Raw genomic sequence first — 13,314 nt, 5'->3', positions numbered from 1 at the left:
TCAGCGTGCTAGCTCTAGCTAAGCTAGCTATCAAAATGCCTGTCGGCAACAGCATTCCCAAAGGGTGAGAGTCACAAAATGTTTTGTTTTTAGTTAACGTCGTGTCCGAATCGACGAATAGTATGGATGTTCTCAGCGGTGGAGAAAGTGACGCGGGAGATACACTAAAAAGAAATAATAATAACAGGTAAGTTAAATTTAACTTTTGTTTTAAGTATATTAACTTACTTTAGTTCAGTGAGTACATATAGATACAATATCAGATATTTGTTACTTGCTTTGTAAATGGAGTCAAAAGTGGAAATATTACAATGTCACGATTAGCGCGGTCATTGGCGGAATTGATGAGTCATTATAAAGCGTATATTCAACAATTATATAATTATCAAATTTTCACATTAAAATAACATTAATGTTATTTTTTATTTAACTAGTAGACTAAATTTGAATAAGTGATTTTTTATTTATGACAAGAATCTCCAGTTTATAGAGTTTTTCCTTGATTGACTTTTAAAATATGCTCGGTAGGAGAAGTAGTTGCATATTATTTCTTTCGCTCCTGGACTTCATGTATATGTTTCATAGCATCTAAATATCATTGTATATTTGTTCGCAGTATATCCAGTACGCTAACAAACACCCTCAAAGACGGAACGAGCGACAAAAAGCGAGGTGATGTCACATACTTCGTGGCCAAGGAGCTGTTGATGACAGAGCGAACGTACAAAAGAGACATGGAGCTTGTCACGGTCGTAAGTATTTTATTTTTTTCCAATTTTATGTTCCGTAGTTCTTTTTTTGATTTCGTTGAAATTTGTCAGTACATTGTTGTATTTTTTCTATCCATAGTTTTTTCCATACTCGCAGAAGTTAAGCGAATTGTCTATGAAATCCTCTTCGGTTAGACTGTCCTTGCACCGGCCTATCTGAGTGGGCAGTCGGTCGAGTGTTCTCCAGGTGCAGGTGTTATTTTTTCCGACCCGTGGAGCACAAAGTGGATCACCTAGGTGTTCCACGGTTGACTTTTTGCGATAGCGTGGCTCCTCTCACAACAGTCGCTTCTAGTGGCTTGCTTAGAGTTTACATCTTTGTCGCATTCCATTGCCTTGCCCACGCTCCACGCTCGTCGCTCCCGCTCGTCGATAATGAATAATAGGAGTAGTGTGGGGCGATGTTAAGTGATTGTGATTTGTGTGTTATGATTTCTTTTTTCTCATGAATTAAGCATTTGCCGTATGCTCGTGTTGTACAAAATTGTACGTACATATAGGACACTTAATTATAGTTCTCATACCAAGTGAATTAAGTGTGTAATTCTTTATGAGAAATGAATATCTTTAAAGTCAGTATGTTCATTGTGTCGCTTGTGACCGTCAGACATTCTCCCGACGCGTGTCGGAGTTGGCGAGCGGCGAGATGACGCCAGCGCTGGCGCGCGCGTGCCTGGCGCTGGAGCCGCTGGCGCTGCCGGCCGGCGCTCTGCTCGCGCGTCTCGAGCGCTCGTTGGCGTCCGCTACGCTCAGTGAGTGCTGTCCATACTAATATTATACAGAGGAAATATTTGTTTGTAATGAATGATCTCAAAAACTCCTCGGCCGATTTAATGAAATTTGGCACATAGATAGGCGAAACCTTCAGGAGTGACAGAGTCAATTTTTTATTATGATTTTACCCGAGTGAAGCTGGGGCGAACCGCTAGTGTAATAATGAAATAAAGTGTTTTAATTTCAGTCGAATTCGTCCATATGTGTAAACAGGATACGCTCAATAACAATGATATGCTGTTATTAGATGGATTTAATTATTTAACTTAAACAAAAACATCTAAAAGGCCGACTTAGGCCTTATGCATCTTTCTGAGAAAATACTTGACGATAGTTTAAATTTAATTACAATCGATTATTTTCTCAGTTTCGCAATACACCTGTCCATTTTTCAAGCGTTCGTGATAAACTCAATGATCTGCATGCATTTAATCAATGCTATTTTTGCTGCAGGTGATTGTTGTTAATGTGTTTGTATGTTTTTCAGACGACGACGAACCAGAGTACAGAAAGATAGATGACTTATTATACGACTATTTGTCTAATACGTTTGATGTGAGTATTATTTGATAAACATATATTTTAAAATTTATGATGTGCTTCAAAACCAGTGTTGTTATTCGAAAAGCGAATATATATTTCAAACAAAAGTATTACCTGCAGTGAAGATTTTGAAATCAATCAATCCTAGGACCGGGAACGTATACTAAAGACCACTTCGATATTCGTGCTCAACGTTGTTGTTTTCACTTGAGAACCGAAACATAGATTTTTGAAAATCAATTATGTGATGAAAAAAATTGAAGATCCGAGCGGGAATCGAAACTCGGAATGCTCAACCGTGACAGCGCTTTTAGTCGCTCCCGTTCAATTCTAGATTTTTAATCAAGTTTAAAAAGCAAATGCCACAAATTCCGTTTTCTTTTTCAAAACAACACTTTCGCATCTCTACAGGCGTATTCAGCATACGTATCTCACGCGGGTGCGCTCGTAGCGTTGGTTGAAAGCGTGAGACGCAGCGGGGGCAAGGCGGCGGAGCTGTGTGCCTCCTTCGACGGTGCGGCGGCGCTGCCGCTCGCCTGTCTGCTGCTGCGGCCGCTGCACAGGCTGCTGCACTATGCCCGGCTTGCTAAAGGTAGGAACTAGTTAGATCATGTATTCTTTAGATTCCATAGTAATATTATCTTGAGTCCCATTATTTAGAGATTTGAGGATTTTAATATGTTACCATACTAACAAGATAGTAAAGTTTTTCTTTAAGTTAGTTTGATGAAAAAAGGCTTTGGGCCGCGGGTTTGCGACCGCTGCCTCATAAACAAACGTGCATTTCTCAAAATAGGCGCTCATCGAGATTATTAGCAATATGGGTACGTCTCAAAAATTGCGCCGCATTGCATTTTGCATTATTGAAGTGAGGTTACTAAATAAAATAAAAATAAGACGATAATGTTCGTAACAGAGTTGCAGAGTGCGGCGGGCGGCGGCCCCCCGTGCCGCGCGCTGGAGCCGGCGCGGCGGCTGGCGCACGCGGCGCATGCGCAGCTGCCGCATGCCGAGCACCACGCCGCGCTCTGCCAGCTGCAGAGAGACATCGCTGGTGTGTTACATTACATTTACTGATCTCTGATCATTTTCTTTACAGACATACAATTGTGTCGTTTTTTATTTTGTTCTTATCGAGTGTCTATAATATCAGATTTTATCCAAGACGCCTAAAGATACTTGACATAACTATCTAAAGAGTTTAGTTTATTTAGTTGCAAGTAGTCGCATACGCTTAACTTAGCTGAACTAGTCGACCAGTGTTTAGGCTTTTTCACGATTGTTCCTTCATCGAAAAAACTCAACATGATTCAGAAAGTATAAAAACATAAATACACTGTTTTCAGGTTACGATAAACTGTTGGTAGCGGGGAGGGAGTTCATAAGAATGGGCTGCTTATACAAACATTCCACTAGGGGTCTACAACAGAGGATGTTGTTTTTGGTAAGAAAAGTTTTTTGTTTTTAGAACTAACGAGGCTATCATGCTTTTCTCAGTTAGACACAATGCAAACCCGGCCACGCTCATTGCACTTTATTTTTAAGTAGATGTTGCCCGTAGCTCCACTCGCGTAGATATTTGAAATAGAAAGTAGCATTGTGTTTGAAATAGAGATTTTAACTCTATACATACCAAATTTCGTCAAAATCAATTTAGCTGTGAAAGCGTGACAGATAAACTTCGCATTTATAATGTTAAGTATGGAAGCATGGATTTATTACTCAGGCAACTAGACACAGAAAAAATAATGTATTTTTATTTATGTTTAAATTATTTTTAATTTGGTGTTCAACGAAAACTTACATATTTAACCGGCAATGGGTATGCGAAAATGGTGACCATCCCACCAAAACATTATAACTAAAAGTTAAATTATTATATCGATACTGCACCATTTACAGTTATATCTAAGTTTATCCTTAAAGAAATGCTAGCCTATGGCGTTGATCGTTATAATATTCAGTTATGGTACGTATGTCGTCCTAGTTGAGCGACGTGTTGGTGGTGACGTCGAAGTCGAAGCCGGGCGGCAGTCGGTTCCGCGCGCACGCCGCGCTGCCGCTGCACGCGCTCGCCGTGCGCCGCGACTCTCTGCCCAACTCCTTCCAGCTCCACGGTCAGTGTCTACTGTGTCTGTGGTCAGCTTCAGGTCTCCATCTGAAAATCAGTGTATCGCCCCTATGTGTACTGAGACGGGCCTTTTTGTATTGTTGCAACACAGAACACTTGCTTTTCAATTATGTTTATGAATACTGTGTTTTATTTGTGTTTTTAGTCTGATTGTGTGTTGTGTTGTTGTTTTACAAATCTGTATATCTATCTATCTGTTGGTGTTGATGTCGAAGCCAAGCGGCACTCATTACGTAAATTTTTAATAATGATGTAAATTCGTCCTCTTAATTTTTAATATCTATATGTATAAAACCTACATTTGTTAATTGACTTCCTTGGAGAAAAGGCCGCGGTGAAGTTTGTTGCGCCGCTTCTTCTTCACCTGGGCTTTGGAAGTCGGCAATAGACTCAGTTTAAGTAATTTTTTGACGTCAATAAGCGATGTATATGATCCTAAATTGAATAAAGAATTTTCATACTTTGTGGTCCGTAATATCAATTTGATATGTATACTGAATTCTCTAATGGTAAACCCTTCTGGCATGATAGGGACCAACACTGTTCAAATTAGTTTCTCTCGGCATTTCTTCTCAGCAGTAGTCGTTCCTAAATGCCAGTACTTTGTAACTTTTGAGAAATTATTATATAATGTAGAATTTGACGCGAAAAAGTTCATGTGAAGGATTTCCGAATAATGAAATAATGAGAAAAAACATGCATTTTAGGTGAAGACGTGCAACTGTTGTTGAGCGCGAGCACAGAACAAGAGTTCTCGGGTTGGACACAAGCCCTCGAGAGCGCGATACAACAAGCGAAGTTGAACCCCGCTCCGGTCGACACTCAACTCACGCAGGACGACAGTAAGTTTACTTATTTGTTTACTAGCGACATGACGCGACTTCGCACAGGGTCATTCACCTTCGTGAATAAACTGTTTAAATAACATATTATATTAATATACCTGTATTATAACTTTAACCCAGCGTAGCCGGGACGGGCTGCTAGTATATACAATGTATTATTTAGATTTAGATGATACAAGTGATTGGCATATTTTTGTGAACTGCCCTGACAGCATTGTCACAAAATATGATTTTTTATCATCAAAAGTGACGCCCCCCTACTCCCCTCACAACACCCCACGATTGCCCTGCATATAAGGGTGAATTTCATCATAGTGTTTATCAAATTGTACCATACACAGTAATCAATTTAATTATCCTATTTTATAAATAAGTAAAGTACTGGTACAATGTTAATTTTATAAATGTTGAATTTAAAAAAGATTATTTTAAAAAATATGCGACACTAATGAAACGCTACACGCCGCGTTCAAACAGTCGTGTAATTCACCCATAAACGTTTGGCTGTACTACACTATTGTATACAGCAAGCTTCGGCCGAACTGGCAGGGCCTCGATAGCTCAGTGGTTAAGAGCACTGTCCCGTGCAGACAGGGGCGTGGATTACTCATCTCATTAGTTTAAAAGCGTGTGCGAGTTCCTAACTAATATTATAAATGCTAAACTAAGTTTATTTGTTACCTCTTCAAGCTCTACAAACTTTTAGAAATTTTGCATTCGTATAGTTTGAAGTGTGGAGAAGGACCTTCAATCCCGGAAAAAATCTGTTCCCGTGGGAAATTCACGCGGGCGAAGCCGCGGGCAAAAGCTAGTGTTTAATAAAATCATTTAAAAGCAAGATTGTTTATTGTGTAGATGAAGATCACCCCAGCAGCAGCAGCGCCCTGTGCGCCAGTTCGCTGTCGCACGTGTGCTGGCATCGCGTCGCTGCTCTGCCCAGGGAGAACCTGCAGCTAGCGCTCAGGGTAACATAATACAGCTACATTGACACACGTTGCCATTAATCATTACGTTATTTGGATTTCGATGAAGCGGGCATTTTCGCGCGACGAGTACTTGTGTTCGATAATAAAGCCGAGTATGTTATACTTGAATATTACATATTTATATATATATATATATATATATATATATATATATATATATATATATATATATATATATATATATATATATATATATATATATATATATATATATATATATATATATATTCCTTTTATATCAGCACTCGATCACAATCAAAATATTTTAGTATACCTTTTGACTGATCTTTTGAATGATTTACTTTATTGTGTACTTCATTGTTATATTACTGATAAAAAATGGTAATTCCCTCTGGCATAATAGGGACCAACACTGTTTGAATGAGTTTCTTTCGGCATTTCTTCTCAACAGTGGTCGTTCCGAAATGCTAGTAGTTTGTATCTTTGGTAAGTATCATTTAATTTTGAATACGACGTGAAAAAGTGCCTGTAAAGGTCTAATTTCTGAATAAATGATTTGATTTTGATTTTGTATGTAATAAGTGTATATATATATTGTTTGTTACTACCCTAATCAGCCAAATGAAGCAAATTAATAAAGTTACGTATTGATTTAATATATATATATATATATATATATATATATATATATTATCAATATTGATTATTATGACTTTAAAATCAATAAAAGTCTATAAACAGTAGAAAAGAAATGAGGGCTCTTGGCAATCAAATATAATGGTCAAGATTGAAAGTGTTGCCAGCTTTCAATCTTCACCATTCGAAAAATTTAGTTCTCTGATTAGGCTTGGAGTAGTTTTTATTTTGTATTGTCCCTATCTCTTTTTTCAGTATTTGACATTGACAAGAACGAGACAATATTATTAACTATTCCGAAGCTAATCAGAGGATAATGTTTTTATTAACAAGGAGCTAGAATGTTGACGTGTGCGAGTGCCCCGCAGACGCAGCTGTCGGGCTACCTCCTCCGCAAGTTCAAGAAGTCCCCGGGCTGGCAGAAGCTGTGGGTGGTGTTCGCCGCCTTCACGCTGTTCTTCTACAAGAGTTGGCAGGACTCCGCGCCGCTGGCGTCGCTGCCGCTGCTCGGGTCGGTGTTCCTCACTCATTTCCATATATTACATTATGAATACATATTAAATCCGTACTAATATTGTAAATGCGAAAGTCTGTCTTTCTGTCTAATTCGCTTTCACGGCTAAACCGCTGGACCAGTTTTGGTATGAAATTTGGTATGCTTGTAAATTAAAACCCCAGTACATAGGCTACTTTTTTTCAAAAATCAACCCCCAAATAAATATGATAGGGTTGAAAGTTTGTAAGTAAATCGTCTGTTCCGCTTTCACAGATATATTCACGCGGGCGAAGCCGCGGGCAAGAGCTAGTAGATGATCCCAGTTTGTTTTAAAGGTCCCTAATAGTATATATTATATAAATATTGTTGGGCAGCTACGGTGTGGGCGCGCCGCAGCCGGCGGACGACATCGACAAGGAGTTCGTGTTCAAGCTGCACTTCAAGAACCACGTCTACTTCTTCCGGGCCGACAGCCACTTCACATATAACAGGTATTGCATTCTTTACAATAGATAAGTTTTTCTCTTTTAGACAAATAAGGGCGTAGCTAGTAATCGGTTCAATAATCGAATGTTGTACTTAGTTATATTTTTTGTCTGTTAATTATTATTATGGTATACTATATAATAAAGAATTCATTCATTCATTTAAATACTATGAAAATTTTAATATTGTGTCGTCTATTGCAGGTGGACTGAGGTACTCCAAACGGCGATGGTACAAAACAATAATTAACTTACAAAATTAAAAACAAACTGCAAACACGAATACAAATTGGTGCCATAGCGACGTTCGTGATCAAATACATTGTTTTTATATGTATCTTGAAATTTATCGAGCTATAATCTCTTGCCTTTACGAAAACTCGTGGTTATTTAATAGCTTGGCATAAGATCACTATACTTTTGATTGATTACACATATACAAATTTATTAACCGAAAACACAGTAAATTCCGTAGCACACGTGACGCCTGCGTAAATAAAATTAACGTCGTTATTACACATTCGGCTGTGATTATAATACAACCGCCCATCCGCCTGATGTCAACCCTCTTGCAATATCTGCGAGAGAATATCGAGTGGTCTGATCTCTGGTCTTCTAGGGCGCGAACCACACGCTCTCGTTCCAACTAAATAGTAATATATAATGAGCAGGCATACAAAGCATTGGTGTGATATGTCAGGCACACTTTACAATGATTTTTTTAAATAGAAATATAGCAGTCACTGCAATATACAAACAACTATTTTTTATTTATTTAAATTCACTAAATAATGGCTGTCTTGGTGAACTATGTTAAAAAAAGGAGTTTATGTGCTTTTATTTCTTACAAATTGACAACATGTGTATAAATTATGAACTCATTATAAAGAGTTTACTGTGCAATAAAAATGAATATAAACCCTGTCAAAACTAATGAATATATATTTAATCAATTACAATACACGTATGAATGTTTATCGAGTGTCAACGGCGTTAGTTAGCGTAGTAAATGCTTATTTATTGTGATTTGTGATAAATAACTCCAGTCAATTAGCGGAAAGGATTAGAAAGGGCGCATGCGGCGCTAGAGAGTTCAACTCCGAAATGAAAATCAATAAAAACTTTTTTATTGTACCACCACGGTAAATGAAATCTTATTGTTTTTTATTAAAGTATAAGTATATTTGACTTAAAGCCAATAGCACACTAGCGCCAATTTCACATTTTTATCAATTCATATTATTTCTTAGAGAAAAATATATCTTTGTGGCGTTAGTGTTTTAATAAAAAGATAATAAAATGTAGAAACGAGAGAACAATCTGTTCGAAAATGATTAAGTTATAAACAATTACAATTTAATTTATATTTATTGCAAAACAGCTTGTTCTATAAATAGTGGACTTATGACATGACGTCAAATATCGGATGTCTCTAACCGAAAACTCAAAACATAGGTATATCAGTTCAGAATATTAAATAAATATATAATGTATTTTAAATAAATATATAATGTATTTTAAATAAATATATAAAATAAATTTTAAATAGGTGTCATAGATACAAAACTTATTTGAAAAATATAACTATATTTATATCTGACGTCAATGTGTGCATGTTCTCTTATATAATAATTATGTCTTAATAATGTTTGGCGTCGTTTTATATCTTTCAGCTTTACCGACTACAGCTTTAGATTCCGTATTCGTTAGAGCGATAAGTATTTCCAAACGTGACGTCACACATAGTCTATATGTTTCCTTCTAAAGGATTGTTTAGTTATAGTGCAACTGAGCGTACAAAAGCACTTTTAATATATAACTATAAGGAATTAAAAAATATGAATTTGAAAAATGTAATCATTGGGTAAATAAATTTTGTGAATTTTTTTTAATGATGCATATTAAGCTTTTGTCCGCTAAATTTTGCATCTGGTACATGAGCCAAGAGTTTATAGTTCTCAGATTTAGATTAATAGCGCAATCGTCAACAAAAGATAATTTTATGAGATGTTATCCTAGGTGATCGCCAAAGGACGCGACATAATATGCGTCGTTATCATCCGGTCACTCACCTAAGGCGGTTACTTGCAACTTTTAATTAAATCCATCCGCTCACAAGTAAGATTATATTGTATTGTAAGATATATTTCTGGTTATGTGACGAATAACAAGTATGTTACGTCCTTCAATTGATATGAAACTATTCGATACTGTGCCAAAATAATTTATTTGCAAAACGCCACGTTCACCACTTTAAGGATAAAATCGAAACTTATTTTATTTTATCATAGAATTCCAAGTGATGAGCCCCCTTTATTTTATGCCCAATCGGTTTAAGGGTCCAATTTATGAAATGTATGATAGGTCATGTATTTAGAAATGATATTAAAAATCTCAATGTAAAGGAAATATATGTATTAAATAATGTCCGCCGTAGCGTAGCGTATGGTTTGTATTTTTGAAAATGTGACTGTCTCCAAAGCTATGATGTTAGTATTTATATTATACAATGTAGTATGCAGGTTTCTTGAATCGTTTGTTTTGAATTGGCAATAATAAATGCATTAAGTATTTGAAATGGGTTTTATTTTCCTTGAATATCTTACAGTTAAGTTTACTCTAACTGTATTTTGGTCTGAAGATTAAGGATGTACAATAAAATAAGTGAATACTTTAACGTCTGTATTTCTATGATTTAGGATTTGGTAACATTCAGATCTCTTATTTAATATAACGTCAATAAAATCATGTACAATATCGACGACTGTAGTCCATAAAATCACGTAATTATTACATAAATATATAATATAACAAAATAAATTTATCTTGACTATCTACATACTTGTAGTTCGGAGAAAATATTTATTTATGCCGACAACCAAATAAGATCGGCACGTGATTGAGATCTAGGATTTTTATATCATCCCTATTCATTTTGGCATCCATATATGTATACTATTAATATAAATACTCATATTTTATGTACAAAAGCATAAAATAAAGTAATTCACAAATATAAAAAAGTATAATAGAAGAAATGTTTACTTAACCATTTTAAAATTGTTTTTTATCGTCTATCCTAGAGGCTGGCATTAGACGGTGTCGTGATTTTTTAAAAATCAGGCAAACTTAAAATTAATTATAGAATCATCGAAGAAGGAAGCGCATTGCACACATAATACACGTATAATTTGAATACTTCACAGAATTCTAATATTTTATAAATTACTATCTATTAATTTTCAATCTAAATCTCTTAAAACTATTTACACACGCAATAAGAACTGGAAGTGCCACGCATCGCTGATTTTTATATTTATGACTATCTCACCGTTTGGTCCCACACCTGTGCGACTTCTAATTCCCATTGTGTTGAAGTAGGTATAAAATACTAGTGTAGGTATGTACAGATATCTTCTCTCGGAAGACTGCTTCTAGCGTTTGTTTCATCCCCTTATTCTTAAAATACTTGATTCTTATAAACCGTGCTTATACATAATAAATGCTGTTTGTGCTTATATTAACATATATCGAATTAAATTAACAAATTATTAAATTAAATTATTATTATTTTTTAAATTGTTCGTACAATAATTTTATAAATTATAATTACATCAAAATATTATTTAAGTCATAAATATGTACATACATATTACATACAATATGTACATACATATTTATGTATGTATAATAATTTTATTATAAAGCTTTTTCCAAAACAAAAAGAAAATAAGTAAAAAATAATAATCAGCACTCGGGCGCTGAAACAAACTTATAGTTTTCCTACAAAAACTTCATTTCATAAAGTTTGCTATGACTAAGGATTTGGCCAATCCATTAATTGATAAAATGTCACATCTAAACTCTTTGGCACCAGAAATGTTTACAACAAACTGACTAGATATTACAGGTTTATTATAATAAATGCATTCACATTATCATTCACATTTTATTTTATCGCTATGATTCTCATTCAAAATATGTAGATTTTCATTATCATTCATTAACATGGTCATGAAGTTAATTCATCTGTTTTTATCTAGATGGAGGGATCTATAGGGCTATCTATAGGATCATGATTTTAGAGGTTAGTATTACTTTATTTATTCTAAGACTTAAAACATGTATAATCTACATTCTAGTGGTGAATGCGTCTCCATTTTCCTTAGTCTCCTCATCTCTCCTCTTGCTTTTCGACCTGAGGAATGAGGCGGTGGTAACAGACCGGAAGCGGAAGGAGCCCGGCGCTCCGTTGGCGAGGGACGCGTTGGAAGCCCCGTTACTCTGGTCTTTGATCTTTGGTGACCGGTCTCTTGGCGGCCGCGTGCGGTAGGAGAAACTTGCTGCTTTTAATCTGGCACCTACGAAGAAATATACGCGGATTTTTTAAAATTTTGTGAATGGTTGTTGAATTTAGTCTATTACATCAATTGATAAATTTCTTCGCTTGGACGAGTACATACCAGAAGCACAGGGCACAGGGGAAGGTTGAAAACTTGTGTTGGCCACAGTGCCATAGTACTTGTGGAATAAGGTTTCATTTGTGTGTTGTGTAACTTCAAAGTCGTTATACAATACATCCCCATCTTCTGCAGCAGTTCTCTTTCTTCCGGGACGAGGGCGGTGGGAGCGTGTGGAAAAAGAAGTGACGATAAGAGAACAAACAAAACATACCGATTTCCATCTTCTGCGGCACTTCCTGCATCTTCTCGATCTTCTCCTTCGATTCAGGCAGCCCCAGCGAGTCATGTGTGTGGTGTGCGAGCGGAAAAGAAGCGATAATGAAAGAAATGTTATAAGCCATACCGATTCCCATCTTCTGCGGCACTTCTAGCGCCCTGTCGACCTTCGCTTGCGGTTCAGGCGAGCACGGGTGCAGCGGGTGCAGCGGCAGCGCCCCGTGCGGCGCAGTGGGCGTGTGCGGCGCGGAGAGCGAGGCGGCGGCGGTGGCGGCGCGCGGCCGCCGCATCACCATGCTGCTGGCGTGCGTCCGCACCATGCCCAGCTCCATGTCCGGCACGTCGCTGCTGGGACCAGTTTCGTGTCACGTCATTTTGTACAAATATTAATACTCTGTTTCACTACTCGCTGATAGAATTGTAATATGACGAACTAATAAGTGCCTGATGTTATTGAGTGTGGAAACTCAGACAGAAACATTATTCACCGAAAGCACAGTTCACAGAAACACTCTTCACCGAAAGCACGTTTCGGTAGACACTTATTTCCATGTGTCAAAAACAAAAAACTGTATAGTTACCGCGAATGGCCGTGCCTGGTCTTGGCTCTCCGCAGCTCGGGTCGGTGTCGGGTGGACCCGCTGGGTGCTGTCCCTGCACGTGCTGCCAGCCCGCTGCGCACGCTGCCGCTGCGCCCAGCTGACAGAAACAAACTTAATAAGAACTTTTTTGATTACTATTCTACCCCTGGATTATCTTGAATGTTTTTGGCCTTATCCTGATGCATTGTGGGTGGTACAACATCCTGTCACCTCATTTTGCATTGACATATTTTTTAGTTTATCAATAACATAAAGCCGAATATATCTATTCATTTTTACATTATCTTTCATACAGGTTCCAGATGTCCTAGATCGACTCCTTAAATCTTCGCGCTATTTATGCAAGCCTAGTACTTTGACTCGAAAGTTTCAAAGAAATCACCAATAGGATCCAGAGCTTATGTGT

General features: G+C 37.0%; 2 protein-coding genes across 12 annotated transcripts in view; one reads left to right on the top strand and one right to left on the bottom strand.

The window, feature by feature from the left end:
- LOC128670158 (FERM, ARHGEF and pleckstrin domain-containing protein 1-like) overlaps nt 1-9,138 on the top strand; it is a 58,974-nt gene extending 49,836 nt beyond the window's left edge. For 3 of the 5 annotated variants that reach the window (XM_053745608.1, XM_053745605.1, XM_053745606.2), the window contains 13 exons: nt 94-187; nt 617-752; nt 1,378-1,522; nt 2,032-2,099; nt 2,499-2,679; nt 3,004-3,141; nt 3,434-3,531; nt 4,075-4,204; nt 4,926-5,060; nt 5,919-6,028; nt 7,015-7,157; nt 7,517-7,633; nt 7,832-9,138. In XM_053745608.1, coding sequence (XP_053601583.1) covers nt 94-187; nt 617-752; nt 1,378-1,522; nt 2,032-2,099; nt 2,499-2,679; nt 3,004-3,141; nt 3,434-3,531; nt 4,075-4,204; nt 4,926-5,060; nt 5,919-6,028; nt 7,015-7,157; nt 7,517-7,633; nt 7,832-7,877 — 1,541 coding nt within the window. In that variant the 3' untranslated portion in view covers nt 7,878-9,138. Of the gene's footprint in view, nt 1-93; nt 188-616; nt 753-1,377; nt 1,523-2,031; nt 2,100-2,498; nt 2,680-3,003; nt 3,142-3,433; nt 3,532-4,074; nt 4,205-4,925; nt 5,061-5,918; nt 6,029-7,014; nt 7,158-7,516; nt 7,634-7,831 lie in introns of those variants that run through there. The other 2 variants (XR_008404731.1, XR_008404730.2) reach the window with 1 other exon arrangement.
- A 1,085-nt stretch (nt 9,139-10,223) lies between these two features.
- Ac78C (Adenylyl cyclase 78C) overlaps nt 10,224-13,314 on the bottom strand; it is a 71,291-nt gene continuing 68,200 nt past the window's right edge. For 5 of the 7 annotated variants that reach the window (XM_053745600.1, XM_053745599.1, XM_064435976.1 and 2 more), the window contains 3 exons: nt 12,888-13,005; nt 12,434-12,654; nt 10,224-11,988 (listed from right to left, as the gene is read on the bottom strand). In XM_053745600.1, the coding sequence (XP_053601575.1) occupies nt 11,759-11,988; nt 12,434-12,654; nt 12,888-13,005 (569 nt within the window). In that variant the 3' untranslated portion in view covers nt 10,224-11,758. The remainder of the gene's footprint in view (nt 11,989-12,433; nt 12,655-12,887; nt 13,006-13,314) is intronic. The other 2 variants (XM_053745604.1, XM_053745603.2) reach the window with 2 other exon arrangements.

Source organism: Plodia interpunctella, chromosome 5 (assembly GCF_027563975.2).
Source record: "Plodia interpunctella isolate USDA-ARS_2022_Savannah chromosome 5, ilPloInte3.2, whole genome shotgun sequence".
NCBI classification, from domain to species: Eukaryota; Metazoa; Arthropoda; class Insecta; order Lepidoptera; family Pyralidae; genus Plodia; species Plodia interpunctella.
Note: the sequence above shows the minus strand (reverse complement) of the source record. Positions and strands in the feature narration are given on the sequence as shown.